The sequence below is a fragment of the Paroedura picta genome, chromosome 7 (assembly GCF_049243985.1).
Source record: "Paroedura picta isolate Pp20150507F chromosome 7, Ppicta_v3.0, whole genome shotgun sequence".
NCBI classification, from domain to species: Eukaryota; Metazoa; Chordata; class Lepidosauria; order Squamata; family Gekkonidae; genus Paroedura; species Paroedura picta.
Window position 1 is genome coordinate 26,221,092 of NC_135375.1, and position 13,223 is coordinate 26,234,314.

The 13,223-nt window shown below is 43.2% G+C and overlaps 1 protein-coding gene across 1 annotated transcript; it reads left to right on the top strand.

The window, feature by feature from the left end:
* The first annotated feature begins 610 nt into the window (after positions 1 to 610).
* Positions 611 to 11,193, top strand: LOC143842240 (granzyme A-like). The gene is made up of 5 exons (XM_077347121.1): positions 611 to 729; positions 5,790 to 5,934; positions 7,022 to 7,163; positions 8,325 to 8,591; positions 10,791 to 11,193. The coding sequence occupies exons 1-5, from the start codon at positions 672 to 674 to the stop codon at positions 10,953 to 10,955; spliced, it is 777 nt and encodes a 258-aa protein (XP_077203236.1). The 5' UTR covers positions 611 to 671; the 3' UTR covers positions 10,956 to 11,193.
* Positions 11,194 to 13,223: the final 2,030 nt, after the last annotated feature.

The window sequence follows — 13,223 nt, forward strand, 5'->3', positions numbered from 1 at the left end:
CATTACCGTTTACCCCCCAGCAAGCTGGGTACTCATTTTACCGACCTCGGAAGGATGGAAGGCTGAGTCAACCATGAGCCGGCTGCTGGGATCGAACTCCCAGCCTCAAGGTCAGAGCTTCAGACAGCATGTCGGCTGCCTTACCACTCTGCGCCACAAGAGGCTCTTATTAGCATCTACTACTCCACAAAATTTCATATGAAAAACAACCAGATAGACAATAAATACATCGGCTGAACTTGTATAAACTGAGATGAACAGGAAGGAAAAATGTTGATGCTTGAAAGTTATTGAACTGTTTTTCCTTGGACATAGCACACCCTATGCACTTTATGGCTGCCTTTCTCTGCACTGCAATGAATGAGGAGACTCCGAGAGATGTTACATCAAATAGTGTTACTTCTTCCAAACCATGCAGAAAGCGAAGAAGCGTCAGCCTTGAGAATGCATGTCAGGTCTCTCTGTCTTCTCTCCCTCTCACTTGTTCAGTCTGGTTAATTATATGACAGACACTCTGATCAGAAATGATGCCTGTTCTCAGAAAGCCCAGGGAACAATTGGTGGCTTTTTTCATGCGAAAATGATGCCTCTAAAGACATCAAAACCGAAGACCACTTCCTCTGTATTCGCCGTATATAGTTGATACTTCACTGGGGGAACACAGATCAGCAATGATGGGCCTTTGGTTTGTGTTCTTTGTTGCCGTTCTTTCCACCCCAATGCACAGAGGTAAGTGGCTGCATGATATTAATTTATTTTCTCATAGTTGGGCCCCATAGCTTTACTGTGTAGCGTGCAATGTGATACAATGAAGTTATCCGATGTCCTGGTGTTTTTTTTATAGATGGTGATTTGAACCTCTTGCCAAACTACAGTAATATAATGACTCTGTTATGCTGTCTTTCGTGTGTGTGTGTGCGTGTGTGCATGCGCATGTGTATGTGCGTTACAAGGTTTACACAAAAAATATGAAAGCAATAAATTCTTCAGGAGCAAATTTAAAGTAGGGCAATTAGAAAGACTGAAAATGCATCAAAAAGCATCAGGGAAATGGTTCAAAGAAAACAGTTTAAAATTAGATAATTGAATTTTTAATAATAGCACAACAGTATTTGGCTGGCAGTATCTTTCTCTCTACCTGTCTGTCTGTGTGAATTTCTATCTGTCTATTTATCTCACACATGCCACCATTCTGGAATTGCATTATAGAAAATGTATACATTAATCTCTACATTAATCTCTACATGTGGGTGTGTATTTAATTTACATATATGCAGAACAAGGGACAGTGTAAGGGATTTTGAAATTTGCTGTAGTTTTGCTTTCCTCAAGAAAACGCAGGAGGGATATAAGCAGATGTGATTCATTGCTTTGCTCTTCCAGATGCTTGTCCTTTTGCATGTTTTCTTTTTTTTTTTTTTTTTATAGAAAGTTTTTATTTTATTTTCCAGAATTGAAGAATTGAAGACAGTAAGATACATGCAATCTACATTGTTAATACAGAGAAGGAGAGCTATACTCTTCATTTGATACACTTGGTTCCCCATTTTTAATCCCTTTTGTAAATAGTTTAGGTAAGGGCCCCATTGTTCTTGAAAGACCTCTTAGTGTCAGTTTGACTATCTTGGTAAGATCAGCTAGTTTATTCACCCAGTCTTCTGTCGAGGGTAGTTCTTACGTTTTCCATTTCTTGGCCAATTCTAGTTTTTCTGCCGTCGTCACATGGAAGAAGAAGCTCTGTATGTGGGTTAGGAAGCACTGTGGAAAAACATTTTGGTTCCCTGTTTCAATCTTAAAAACCCTCTTCTCTCCATTTAAGATTATAAACTGGCTACAATATTATGGACTTTTACCCAAAGCTTATAGACTTTTTATAGACTTTTTCACGTTTGCACCACATTTAAAAAGAGAAGTCTACCTTGTTACCATCATTTCAACATTTGTTTGCATAGTTTCTGATAGTTTTAACAATCATAAACAGTTTATACTTAACGTAGTCCTAGAGCCCTCCACATTTTCACTAGAAAAAGGGAAAAAGGAAAAAAAAGAATAAGCCTGCTTAATTGTACAGAAAGAAGAGAAACAAATATGTATAGGTATACATTGTTAATACCAGAAATAATAAAATGGAGTCTTCATTAATTAATAGAATAGATTTTTCGTTAGTTATATTTACACCTCCTCAGTTAAAAACCTTCTTTTAGTTATGCATTAAGTTTAGGCTGAAAGTCACTACAGAGATATGCTAGATAATTCAAATTCAGCTATCATAGGAAATCTAGAACCCCACACTATAATATAAGCCCATTCCATTAGGTGTCTCCTTTTAGTTATGCTTTGATTTTGAGCTAGTAGGCAGTGCGAAATTAGGTTTAATAATACAGATTCAGCTTACTTAAAAGATCTTAGACCCCAGATTAACTTCTTAACTAGTTATATTGCCTATATGGCTGCATACAGGAGGTAAAAGAGGAAAGGAATTTCGACCACTGTGTTGCATTTCCATTCCCCAAGCTTCTTAAGGAGGTCTCATTTCGAGGCTTATTACGTCTTGTAGCTCCCGTTGACTAATGTTCTGTCCTATTGGTCTTTGGCTGGGAAAGTACAGTTGTAGTCTTTCCCTCGAAGTATACATCGATAAATCTTGAAGCAGTTGTACCTCCTGGACTCCAATATCAGTACAGATGTTTTTCCATGAAGCTCCTTTCAATCGATTGCTTTCACCGCAGATCCATATGTCTTTCTTGTGTATTGTTGCTTTGGAGTGGCTATATATCTTCTCAGGTAGGGTGTCCTTATCTGAGCTGCAAGACTCTGACATCCCCTTTTCCATCTCCATAATTTCAGATTCCTCTTCTGCTGGTAATTTTCCATCTTGTTTAAAGCAATCATCAGCCACTACCATTGGTTCATCATTCCTGTTAGAGACTTCTTCCTTAATGCCTTTAAACTCCATGAGCATATTTTTAAGTGAACCATTTAGAGATTCTTTCAGGTCTTGTGTTTGTTTATCTAGAAGATATGCAAATTTTTTAAACGAAAACATGTTCCAGGTTTGGAATTTTGTTAATCAATTATGCATATGTTGTTTCCAAAATATATTTGCAATTTTGCAGATAGCCAGTAGAGGTCCTACAGAGTCCTAACGAAAGCAACAGTCTGTTTTGAATTAAAGGAATGTTTCTAGAGCTTAGTTCTCGCGAGATTCCACGGCTCTAATCTCTCTTATCTTCGAAGACCAAAAACAGATATAATACTTATTAGTTTAAGTTGATTTAAGTCCTTCTTCGCTTAGAAAAGAAAATTAGCCTGCCTCATGATGAGGTGGCATCAAGCAGAGCCAGAAACGGGGGGAAGAGTAGAGACGGAGAAGCGGAAAAGCACTTGCATCTCTGCGTTGATTAATGACTCAATATCTTGGAATTTGGCTGCTTCACCCCCTCAGTGGTAATAAATCCTGTCACTCTGGCTTGTTTGGATTAGCGAGAGCAACTCTCCACGCCGAGAGTTCATTCCAGGGAAGAAGGTGCCGAGGGAAACCCCACTCACTGTTTGTAGGCTCGATCTGATGTCTGCCAGATGTTTTCGCTCCGGAGTTGTGGTGAGTTGAAGGTCTTGCTGGGAGGTGTCCAATTATCTTGGAAGATTAAAATAAGCTTTGTAGATTGCAGAGTTGAAAAAAGAAGAAAAGGAAAAAAGATTTTAAGATGGCGGACGGCGCTTGCTGGACCCTGTGCACACTGAGCTTACGTTCCAGTGGGAGATTAATTTCCCTGCGGAACAGAGAGGCCCCAGAGATTCACAAGGAATTCCTGAGAAGATTTATGGTTGGGTTAGCGTACCCAAAACCCGATTCTGTCAATCACAGCAGTGATTGACCCTCAGTGGAACAGGAGCTCGAAGTAATCGAGCTATCCAAGTGCCATGGCTCCGCCTCCCCTTTTGCATGTTTTCAGTCATCTACAGAGACTCAGGTGTCTTCTGCTCAGCTAGGGTAGAATTTCTAACTAGAATACCACATGTTCCCTCCACTCAAGTTACAATATTTATTGCAGACATGCAGTTCCCCATCAGCCAATTGTCCCAGGCAAATTAGTAGAAACTGTAATCAAAGACAGAATTGGTAGGTACATAGAAGGACAAAGCCAGCTGAAGGGAAATCAGCATGGCTTCAGGAAAGGAAAGTTCTGCATCACCAACCTTTTAGTGTTCTCTGACAAAGTACATGTAGTCAATGGTGACCCCGTAGACATTATATACACAGACTTTTCAAAGGTTTTTGACAAGGTACTTCACCAAAGACTTCTGAGTAAACTTAGCAGTCAGGTTTTGGTTTTAATCCTTAAGGCCATCTGTGGCTTGGGCCCTACCTATCTGAGGGACCGCTTGTATCCTTACACCCCCTGCAGTGCTCTTCTCTCTGTGGGTACCAATCTGTTGCGGGTCCCTGACTCAAGAGAAATATGCCTGGCTTCAATCCAGGCCAGGGCCTTTTCAGCCCCGGCCCCAACCTGTTGGAATGAGCTCCCAGGAGATCTGAGCGCCCTGACGGAGCTATCAGCATTCTGCAGGGCCTGTAAAACAGAGTTCTTCCACTAGGCTCTTGGTTGAGGCCGGGTTCTTAAGATCACTGGGTCCACTTTAGGATCCGCTAGATCATCAAGCAGACCCCCAGTAGTTGTCTGTAGAGAGGAGACGGGAATTTTTGCGATCTTGATGTTTTATTGGGGTGTTGATTTTAGAGGAGGGGTTTTTATATTGGGGGTATGACTCTCTTGTAACCTGCCTTGAGCTTCAGAATAAGGCAAGCTATAAATTGAATGAATGAATGAATGAATGAATGAATGAATGAATGAATGAATGAATGAATGAATGAATGAATGAATGAATGAATGAATGAATGAATGATAGGTAGGTTGGTTGGCTGGTTGGTTGGTTGGTTGGTTGGTTGGTTGGTTGGTTGGTTGGTTGATTCTCTTATGGCTTAAACACTGGTTAAATGACAGGAAGCAAAGAGATGGAATAAATTCACAGTTCTCAGAGTGGAGGGAAATAAGCAGTGGGATCCCACAAGGATATGTATTGGGGCCAATACTATTTAATTGATTCATAAATTATCTGGAGCTAGGGATAAATAGTGTAGTGGCCAAGTTTGCAGATGACACAAAATTATTCAGGATGGTGAAAACCAAAGCTGATTGTGAAGAGCACCCAGAGGACCTCCACAAATTGCGTGAGGGATGACAATGTGGCAAATGAAATTCATTGTTGGAAAGTATAAGGTAATTCCCAACTTCAAAAATAGGTTAATAGGGTCTGAACTTACTGAGACTGCACAGGAAAAAGATCTTGGGGTCATAGTGGATAGCTCAGTGTCAGCCTAGTGTGTTGCAGTGGTGAAAAATTCAAACTCTGTGTTAGGGATTATTAAGAAAGGGATTGAGTACAAAATGGCCAGTGTTGTAGTGCCCCTGTATAGATCTATGGTGTGGCCTCATTTAGAATACTGTATACAGGACTGGTCAGTGCATCTTCAAAAAGACATTGCAGAACTGGAAACAGTACAGAGAAGGGCAACCAAGATGATTCGGGAATTGGAGCACCTCCCCTAGGAGGAAAGGCTGAAAAATTTGGGACTTTTCAATTTAGAAAGGGACAACTAAGGGGGGACATTAGAGGTTTATAAAATTACTTTGATGCTTAAGAGTTTCCAGTACTGGAACTAGTTGATGAATCTATATGACAATGTGTACAAAGTAGCTGGATTATCTTGGCTTCTTTCTCCTTAGGTCATTGTGCAAGTATCATTGGAGGGAAAGAATCAGCTCCACATTCAAGACCTTATATGGCTGTCTTAATGGAAAAGAAGGATTTATTGTGCGGAGGAACTCTGATCCAAGGAAACTGGGTGCTAACTGCAGCTCATTGTCCTGTGTAAGTTTAGCGAAATATTTCATTTTTATACATTTTTATATACCTGAAGTTGCTTCTCAAAGGATTTGGAGCAATGTTGTTTTAGATATTTATGAGTGAAAACAACTAGCTAAATCACTACTAGGGATGGGCTCAAATTGGCTGATGAACTAAAGTTCATTACAAACTTTGGCTTGTTCCCAGTTTGAGAAGTGATGTTTGTGAACTGAAGAGCCGCCACAAACTTCCATACATTTTGATACAGTTTGGGGCAGTTCGTGAAGAGCAGAAAGCAGGGGTTTAGATGGCCCAGAGCCATTTAAAATCCCACTTTCTCCTCTACACAACAAGCAGCTGAGTGGCAGTGGGCTCCCTTATTAGATCTACCTTATTGTGTAGCAGTCTAGCCCCACTATGGCCCCCTACTGCCCTGCAGCTGTCTTCCTTCCCCCCCTACCCTGAGCTCCAGCACTGTGGAAGTATGGTGGAGGCAGTTTCAATCAGCTGGCTAGATCTGGCTACACTTTCTCTCTGCACAACCTCAGACATGGGGGTGATGTGGGACAGTAGTTGGCAACAGCTGGAAAACCAAAGAAAACCTGAAAATGAAGTCACCCGTCTCCAGAAATCACCAGAAACTCTTTATGAAACTATGGTAAAATGGCTAGAGGGTCAAGCCATTCACTTCTGGGGAAATTGTTTTTCCACAAAAGTGGTATCATGCCATTGGCTCTGCAGCATTCCCCCCTTCCTCCCACAGCCTCTCTGAGTGGCGGCAGGAGCTAGGAGCTGAGGGTGGGGGGGGGGCAACTAGTTGTATCATATATGTGCCATTCTAAATAAGTTTATGTCGAGAGTACTGAAGGAAAGAAAACTCAGACAAAAGAACATGCAAAGGCAAAATTCAAGTTGCTTAAGGCAAAGTATCAGTGTGGAGAATTGATTATACATCAATGAAGATTAGAAATGAGCTTTGGTTAATACATTTATGTGTGTCCTTTTTGTAAGTAAGTCATTTGGATTCCTCTTTAGGAGAAAATCTGGATACAAATATACTAAATTAATACAAACAATATTAACTTTTTAAATGCATTTCTTATCTTTCCAGAACGAATAGAACAACAGTTGTTCTTGGTGCTCATTCACTATCCAAAAAAGAGACAGAAAAGCAGATTTTTCAAATTACCAAAGTGTTTGCCCACCCGAAATATAACAGGAAATCAAGTGAAAACGACATTATGCTTTTGAAGGTACATTTTAAAACTGAACTTGAATGTCCTATAAAGTTGGGGGAGGGATGAATGTTGTATTTATTTTTACAAGCATTTTTCTTTTTATGTAAGTGATGGACAGGACAGGACAGGACAGGACAGGACAGGACAGGACAGGACAGGACAGGACAGGACAGGACAGGACAGGACAGGACAGGGTGCTTTTCTACCTAAAAGGTTGTGGTGATAGTTAACTTTATTATAATGGGGTTAAATACTACAAGCATAACAAAATAACCGGAACATATTTCCTCACTTTGCCCTTTGCGTGGCAACTACCTGTTATCCCTGTATGGTCTGTGCTTCTTCAACAAAATGCCAAACAGCATAGAGAGGCTCAGTAAGGGAGAAGAATCTGGTGGAATCCTCCCCTCCCTCCCTCGATTGCCTGCAGAGAACTTCCCCCTTCTAAAAATGAACTTCTGGTATTTTGCTGCTGCTGTTGTTTTGCAACATGTGAGTGCTCTTTTCTCAAGAGCCCCAGTCTTCAGGATTGTGCCAAGACTGCACAAACATAGGATTCCTGACCTTTCTCTGTGTATGTGCGTGCAACCACCAGCACCCCCTGCTTCATCCTCTGACTTTCATTTGTGTATGTGTGTGTGTGTGTATGTGCCTGCTAGAGCCAGTGCATCCCCCTCCTTTCACTCCCTAACTTTCCTGCATGTGTGTGTACCCCAACGTTCTAGAGCACATTGTTCCAATAGGCTTTGATCTAATATATCTAATATAATATCTAATAGTATCTAACCACCCCGTATTGAGTCTGCCATGAAAACACTGGAGGGCGTCACCCCAAGGGTCAGACATGACTCGGTGCTTGCACAGGGGATACCTTTACCTTTAATAGTATCTAATATAATATAGTATCTAATGTAATAAAATGTGTCATGTACTTCCGACAACATGCTGAAAGTTCCAAAGCCTCCTATTGGTGGAACCTCCCCTACTCAGGGCCAATTGCTGCTCTGGCTCAGGATTCGGCACTCCCACCCTGCTGTGGACCTGCTGTGAAGGAAGCTTCTAACAGCCTGACTGAGGCAAGGGAGGTGTTCCCAATGCAAGGGAGTCTGTGAATGTGGGTGTGCTTTCCTTTTGAGGAATATCTGAAACCATCGTTGTTTTTTGTTATTCCTCCAGCTTGACAGAAAAGCAAAGATTACTCGAGCCGTAAAAGTCATCACGATGCCTGGAACTTGTAAGGATATCAAAGCAGGAACTCAGTGTCTGGTCACTGGATGGGGACTTACTGCAAACAAAGGGAAGATATCTGATACACTGCGTGAAGTTAACGTCACAGTCATAGACCGAGACATCTGCAAGAAGCTGTATAATTCCAAACATAATGTGACCCCAAACATGGTGTGTGCTGGTGGTACAAAAAAAGCAAGGAAAGATACATGTCAGGTAAGAACATTTATTAGCAGATCAAAGGGGAAAATGAGATTGAGACGGATTTTATTACTTTGTACAGCAGCAATATCCTCAGTTACTTTAACCATAAACAAGCCTTAAAGCCAATTGTGTGCAAAATACAGTGGGCTCTAGGTAGCAGCTGGGGTGAAGAGATGCCAGAGCCCCTCACCCAGGTGGGACACAACCACACCACTTTGTTCCAGAGCCAGCTTGGTGCAGTGGTCAGGAGTGCTGATCTAATCTGGCACGCCGGGTTCAATTCTGCATTCCCCCACATGCAGCCATCTGGGTGACCTTGGGCTCGCCACGGCACTGATAGAACTGTTCTTACTGAGCAGTGATATCAGGGGTCTCTCAGCCTCGCCTACCTCAGACGGTGTGGGGAGAGGAATGGGAAGGAGATTGTAAGCCGCTTTGAGATTTGTTTGGGTAGAGAAAAGAGACATATAAGAACCAACTCTTCTTCTTCTTCTTCTTCCTACAAGTTGCCCTTTGCCACTGTCATCACTGTTTGACTCCCAGCACTTGGCCATTCTGCACATGTTGGAAGATACACTTTCGAGGCACTTTAGAAGTAAATTTTCCTGTTCTGCACAGGAAAATCCAGCTGCAAAACTGCATTGGAAGTGCATTATCCAACATGTGTGGAATGGGCTGATCGTAAAGAGGCACAAATGGCTGCTTTGGACAGGGGACTCTGAGGCATTGTACACCTCGAGACTCCACCTCCAAATCTCAAGGAATATTTCCAACCCGAGTGTTGCCAACCTCCAGGTGGGGCCTAGAGATCCCTCAGAATTACAGCCCATCTCCAGATTATAAAGATCAGCTCCCCAGGTGAAAATGACTCCTTTGGAGGGGAGACTCCATGGCATTGTACCCCACTGAAGTTTAGGGATGCTAGCTTCCAGGAGACCTAAGAATTCCCTGAATTCAGGTCATCTCCAGGCAACAGAGATCAGTTCCCCTGGAGAAAATGGCTGCTTTGGAGGGGGGGACTCAGGGACATGATACCCTTTTGAGGATCCACTCCCAAATCTCCTGGAATCTCCCAGTCAGGTGTTGGCAACCCTGGCTTAGCTGGCTCCAGTGCCTCGGACAGCTACAGACTCAGGGGCCCAGCCTGCCTAGGCCACCCAGCATCCTGCACGGCCAAAGTCGAGGCTGCCTCCCATCCCCTTTGTTCACTCCTCCCTTGTTTGAGATCTGTCCTCTTAACTCCACATTTTGCTGCTTCACTCCCTACCCACGGTCAGTGCAGTGCCCACTTATTTCCCACACATCATTGGTAAGCTCTTGCCTCCATCCCCTCCCCCTATTGTCAACTTGCCACCTGCCTGGCTTTCCACATGTCTTCTGCCCACTAATGCACACTCACACCCCTGAGTATATGAAGAAACAATCCTCAAAGGTAAAATTTTAGTCCAATGCCACCTTTGATACCAACAAAGATTTATCCAAGCCATGAGCTTTCATGTGCATGCACATTTCTTCAGACAATGGACATGAAAGCTCACGTCTTGAATAAATCTTTGGACTCAAATTTTGTTGTGCTACTTCAGACCAACACAGCTATCCACTTGAATCTATCTGCAAAGTGCCAACATCTGAGTATCACTTCTAGGGGAAATCCAGCACTCAGCAGTGTCACAAGTTGTTCAGTGGGGCTTACTGGCAGGAAAGTGCCCTTAAGATTTTAAGCTGTAACAAACATAGAATCACAGAATCATAGAGTTGGTTTCATGTACTGCTTTTGTAAGAAGATTTCAGGAAATTATTCAATGCAGGAGTTTTATTTCTCCTAAAGCTCCTTATCGTTTGTTACCGTCTGACCAGACAAGGGCATAGTTTAGTTTTGCTGGAAGTTAATGTCAAGCCTTGTGGCACAGGGTGGTAAGGCAGCCGACCTGCTGTCTGAAGCTCTGGCCATGAGGCTGGGAGTTCGATCCCAGCAGCCGGTTCAAGGTTGACTCAGCCTTCCATCCTTCCGAGGTCGGTAAAATGAGTACCCAGCTTGCTGCGGGGTAAAATGCTAATGACTGGGGAAGGCACTGGCAAACCACCCCATATTGAGTCTGCCATGAAAACGCTAGAGGGCGTCATCCCAAGGGTCAGACATGACTCGGTGCTTGCACAGGGGATACCTTTACCTTTACCTTTAATGTCAAGCATGCCTCTTTCTTTTCCCAGGGTGACTCTGGTGGCCCTTTAATCTGTGAAGGAATTCAAAGAGGCATCACTTCGTTTGGTCAAAATGGAAGATGTGGTGATCCAAAGTACCCAGGTGTCTATACTCGTCTCACAAAGGACTATCTCCAATGGATTAACAAAATTTTGGGTGGAAATCTAGACTGAGCACTGGATTCTTATGTTTCCTCTCTTGATACTTGCTGATTTAGTTTAAAAACACACACACAAAAGCTTATTCATTGATTTATGCTCATATTATTCATCTTTGTGCCAGACCCCATGACAATATTCCATTTTCATAGATGCACAGGAGAAAAGGCCAGAGGAAGTCTCAACAAGGTATATCAACATCCAGCATTCAAATTTTGGGGAGGCTATAAAATTCCACCTTCACCTATGAAAACCTTGTGCCTTTTCCTTTCTTTCATAACTTGCCCCAAATGAAATCCAATCAAGACCTCGAAGACTTTTCCTTAAAAGTCTTCAAGAATTCTGTTTGTCACTGAGTTCCAGACTGAACTTTGTGGGTCCCCAGGGCAAGAGTGTGCAGATCATCATACACTTTGTAAAAAAATATATATGTAATTTATTAGAAGGATTTTAAAAATATCAATTTAGCAAAATGCATTAGGTATAGCACAAAACTTTAAAACAAGCAACACATAAAGCAGCTGGCTTACTGCCTAATACATTAAGGATTGCATTAGGCAGCACAAATGTACTTGCAACTGCAGGCCATGGCTCATAGAATCATAGAGCTGGAAGGGATATCTAGGATCATCTAGTCCAGGGGTAGTCAAACTGCGGCCCTCCAGGTGTCCATTTGCTGGCAGGGGCTCATGGGAATTGTAGTCCATGGACATCTGGAGGGCCGCAGTTTGATTACCCCTGATCTAGTCCAACCTACTGCACAATGCAGGACACTCACAACTACCTGCCTACCCACAGTGACCCCAATTTCATGCCCAAGTGATCCCCTCCCCCTCCCCCCACAAAAACTCTCCAGAATCCAGCCTGGCCTGGAGGAAATTCGCCTATCATCTCACAGTGGTGATCAGCAATTCCTTGGGTATGCAAGGAAGGGCCACAAGAGGCAAACACTGAGGGGCTTTACGCACCAGGATCTTTGTTGCAAATTGGTCACTGAATGAAAAATCGCCATTTAAAATAGTGGAATTCGTCGTTATGCATACCTGCCTTTGTAGTGGAATCAGTTGCGTTTTGTAGCGTTTCCCACAGGCTTCCGGTCTCGGCAGAAATCGCTAGAAAGGAAGCGCTATTGCCAAGCTCGTCCCGCCCCTGGCCGTCAAGCAGCCAACGGGCAGCCATTAGCATGCTCCCAAACAGCCCCTTTCCCTTTAAGGAAGGTTTTAAAAAAAAAAAAAAAAAAAACAGACCCATTGTAACGAATCTGGGTAGATTCATTGCAACGGAGAGACCCATCCAGCTGCCTAGTGTGTTTGACCTGTCGTTTGATCGTTTGATCGTTGGCACGCTCCCTCCGAGTGAAAAAAAAAATCCCCCCCCCCTCTCACGGGCCCGATTTTCGGCTGCATGAATGTGTAAAAAATAAAGGGAAAATACTTCAGCAAACGGGCTTTTCTGTGGTTTGTGCTTAGTGACTGAAGGGGAGGGACTGAAGCCGGGGAAGCCTCTAAACTGAAAGAGGCTCGCTGGTGCGTTTATCCCCGCTCGCTCGGAGAAAAAAAAATGGCGATCGCTTCGCCGGAAGCTCAGAGAAGAGAGCCAGGGGGAGGGACTTTGTAGAAACCACAACAATGTTAACGCACAGGTCTTTTTCGCTAGTGTTGCAAATTGGTTGCAGGAGTGTATCGCTTTCCGGAGGGTGAATCCACTTTTGGGGATTTCCCTGAAAGCGCTACAAGGAAGCGCTTTTTGCAGATTGGTTTCAGGAGTGTTGCAGATTGTCGACGACGTTGTACAAAACAGCAAATCAGTAGCGTTTTCAATTGGCAACCATTGTGCTATTTTGAAGGCGTGCAAAAAGCCCCTGACTCATCCCTTCCTGCCCACTCACTCACAATCTGCCTAAGTCCATGTTCAAGTGTTCTGTCTACATTGCTAGTGGGCACCAGGCAGGTGCTATGGGGGCTGGGCAAATCTGAGGAGGGGCACTGCTCCTGTCAGCTCTCCCGTGGCTATGAGTCTGGTTAGAGATCACTGCTTAATCACATAGAAATTTGTCTAAAACTCATCTCCAGTTGTATTAATATACTGATTGTTTCCCGCTGCTCTCAGCTTTTCAGGGTCCATTTGATTGTACAGAGACACATGCTCAACTACTGGTTTGTATAGTTTCCGCTGGAAGCTGCAATTTCTCCCTTCTTCCTGGAGGCTCTATGTGTACACTGACAATAGGTCGACCTGGCACCATTTTATCTGCACAAGCCTGCGAGGCATTCTATGTAAGAT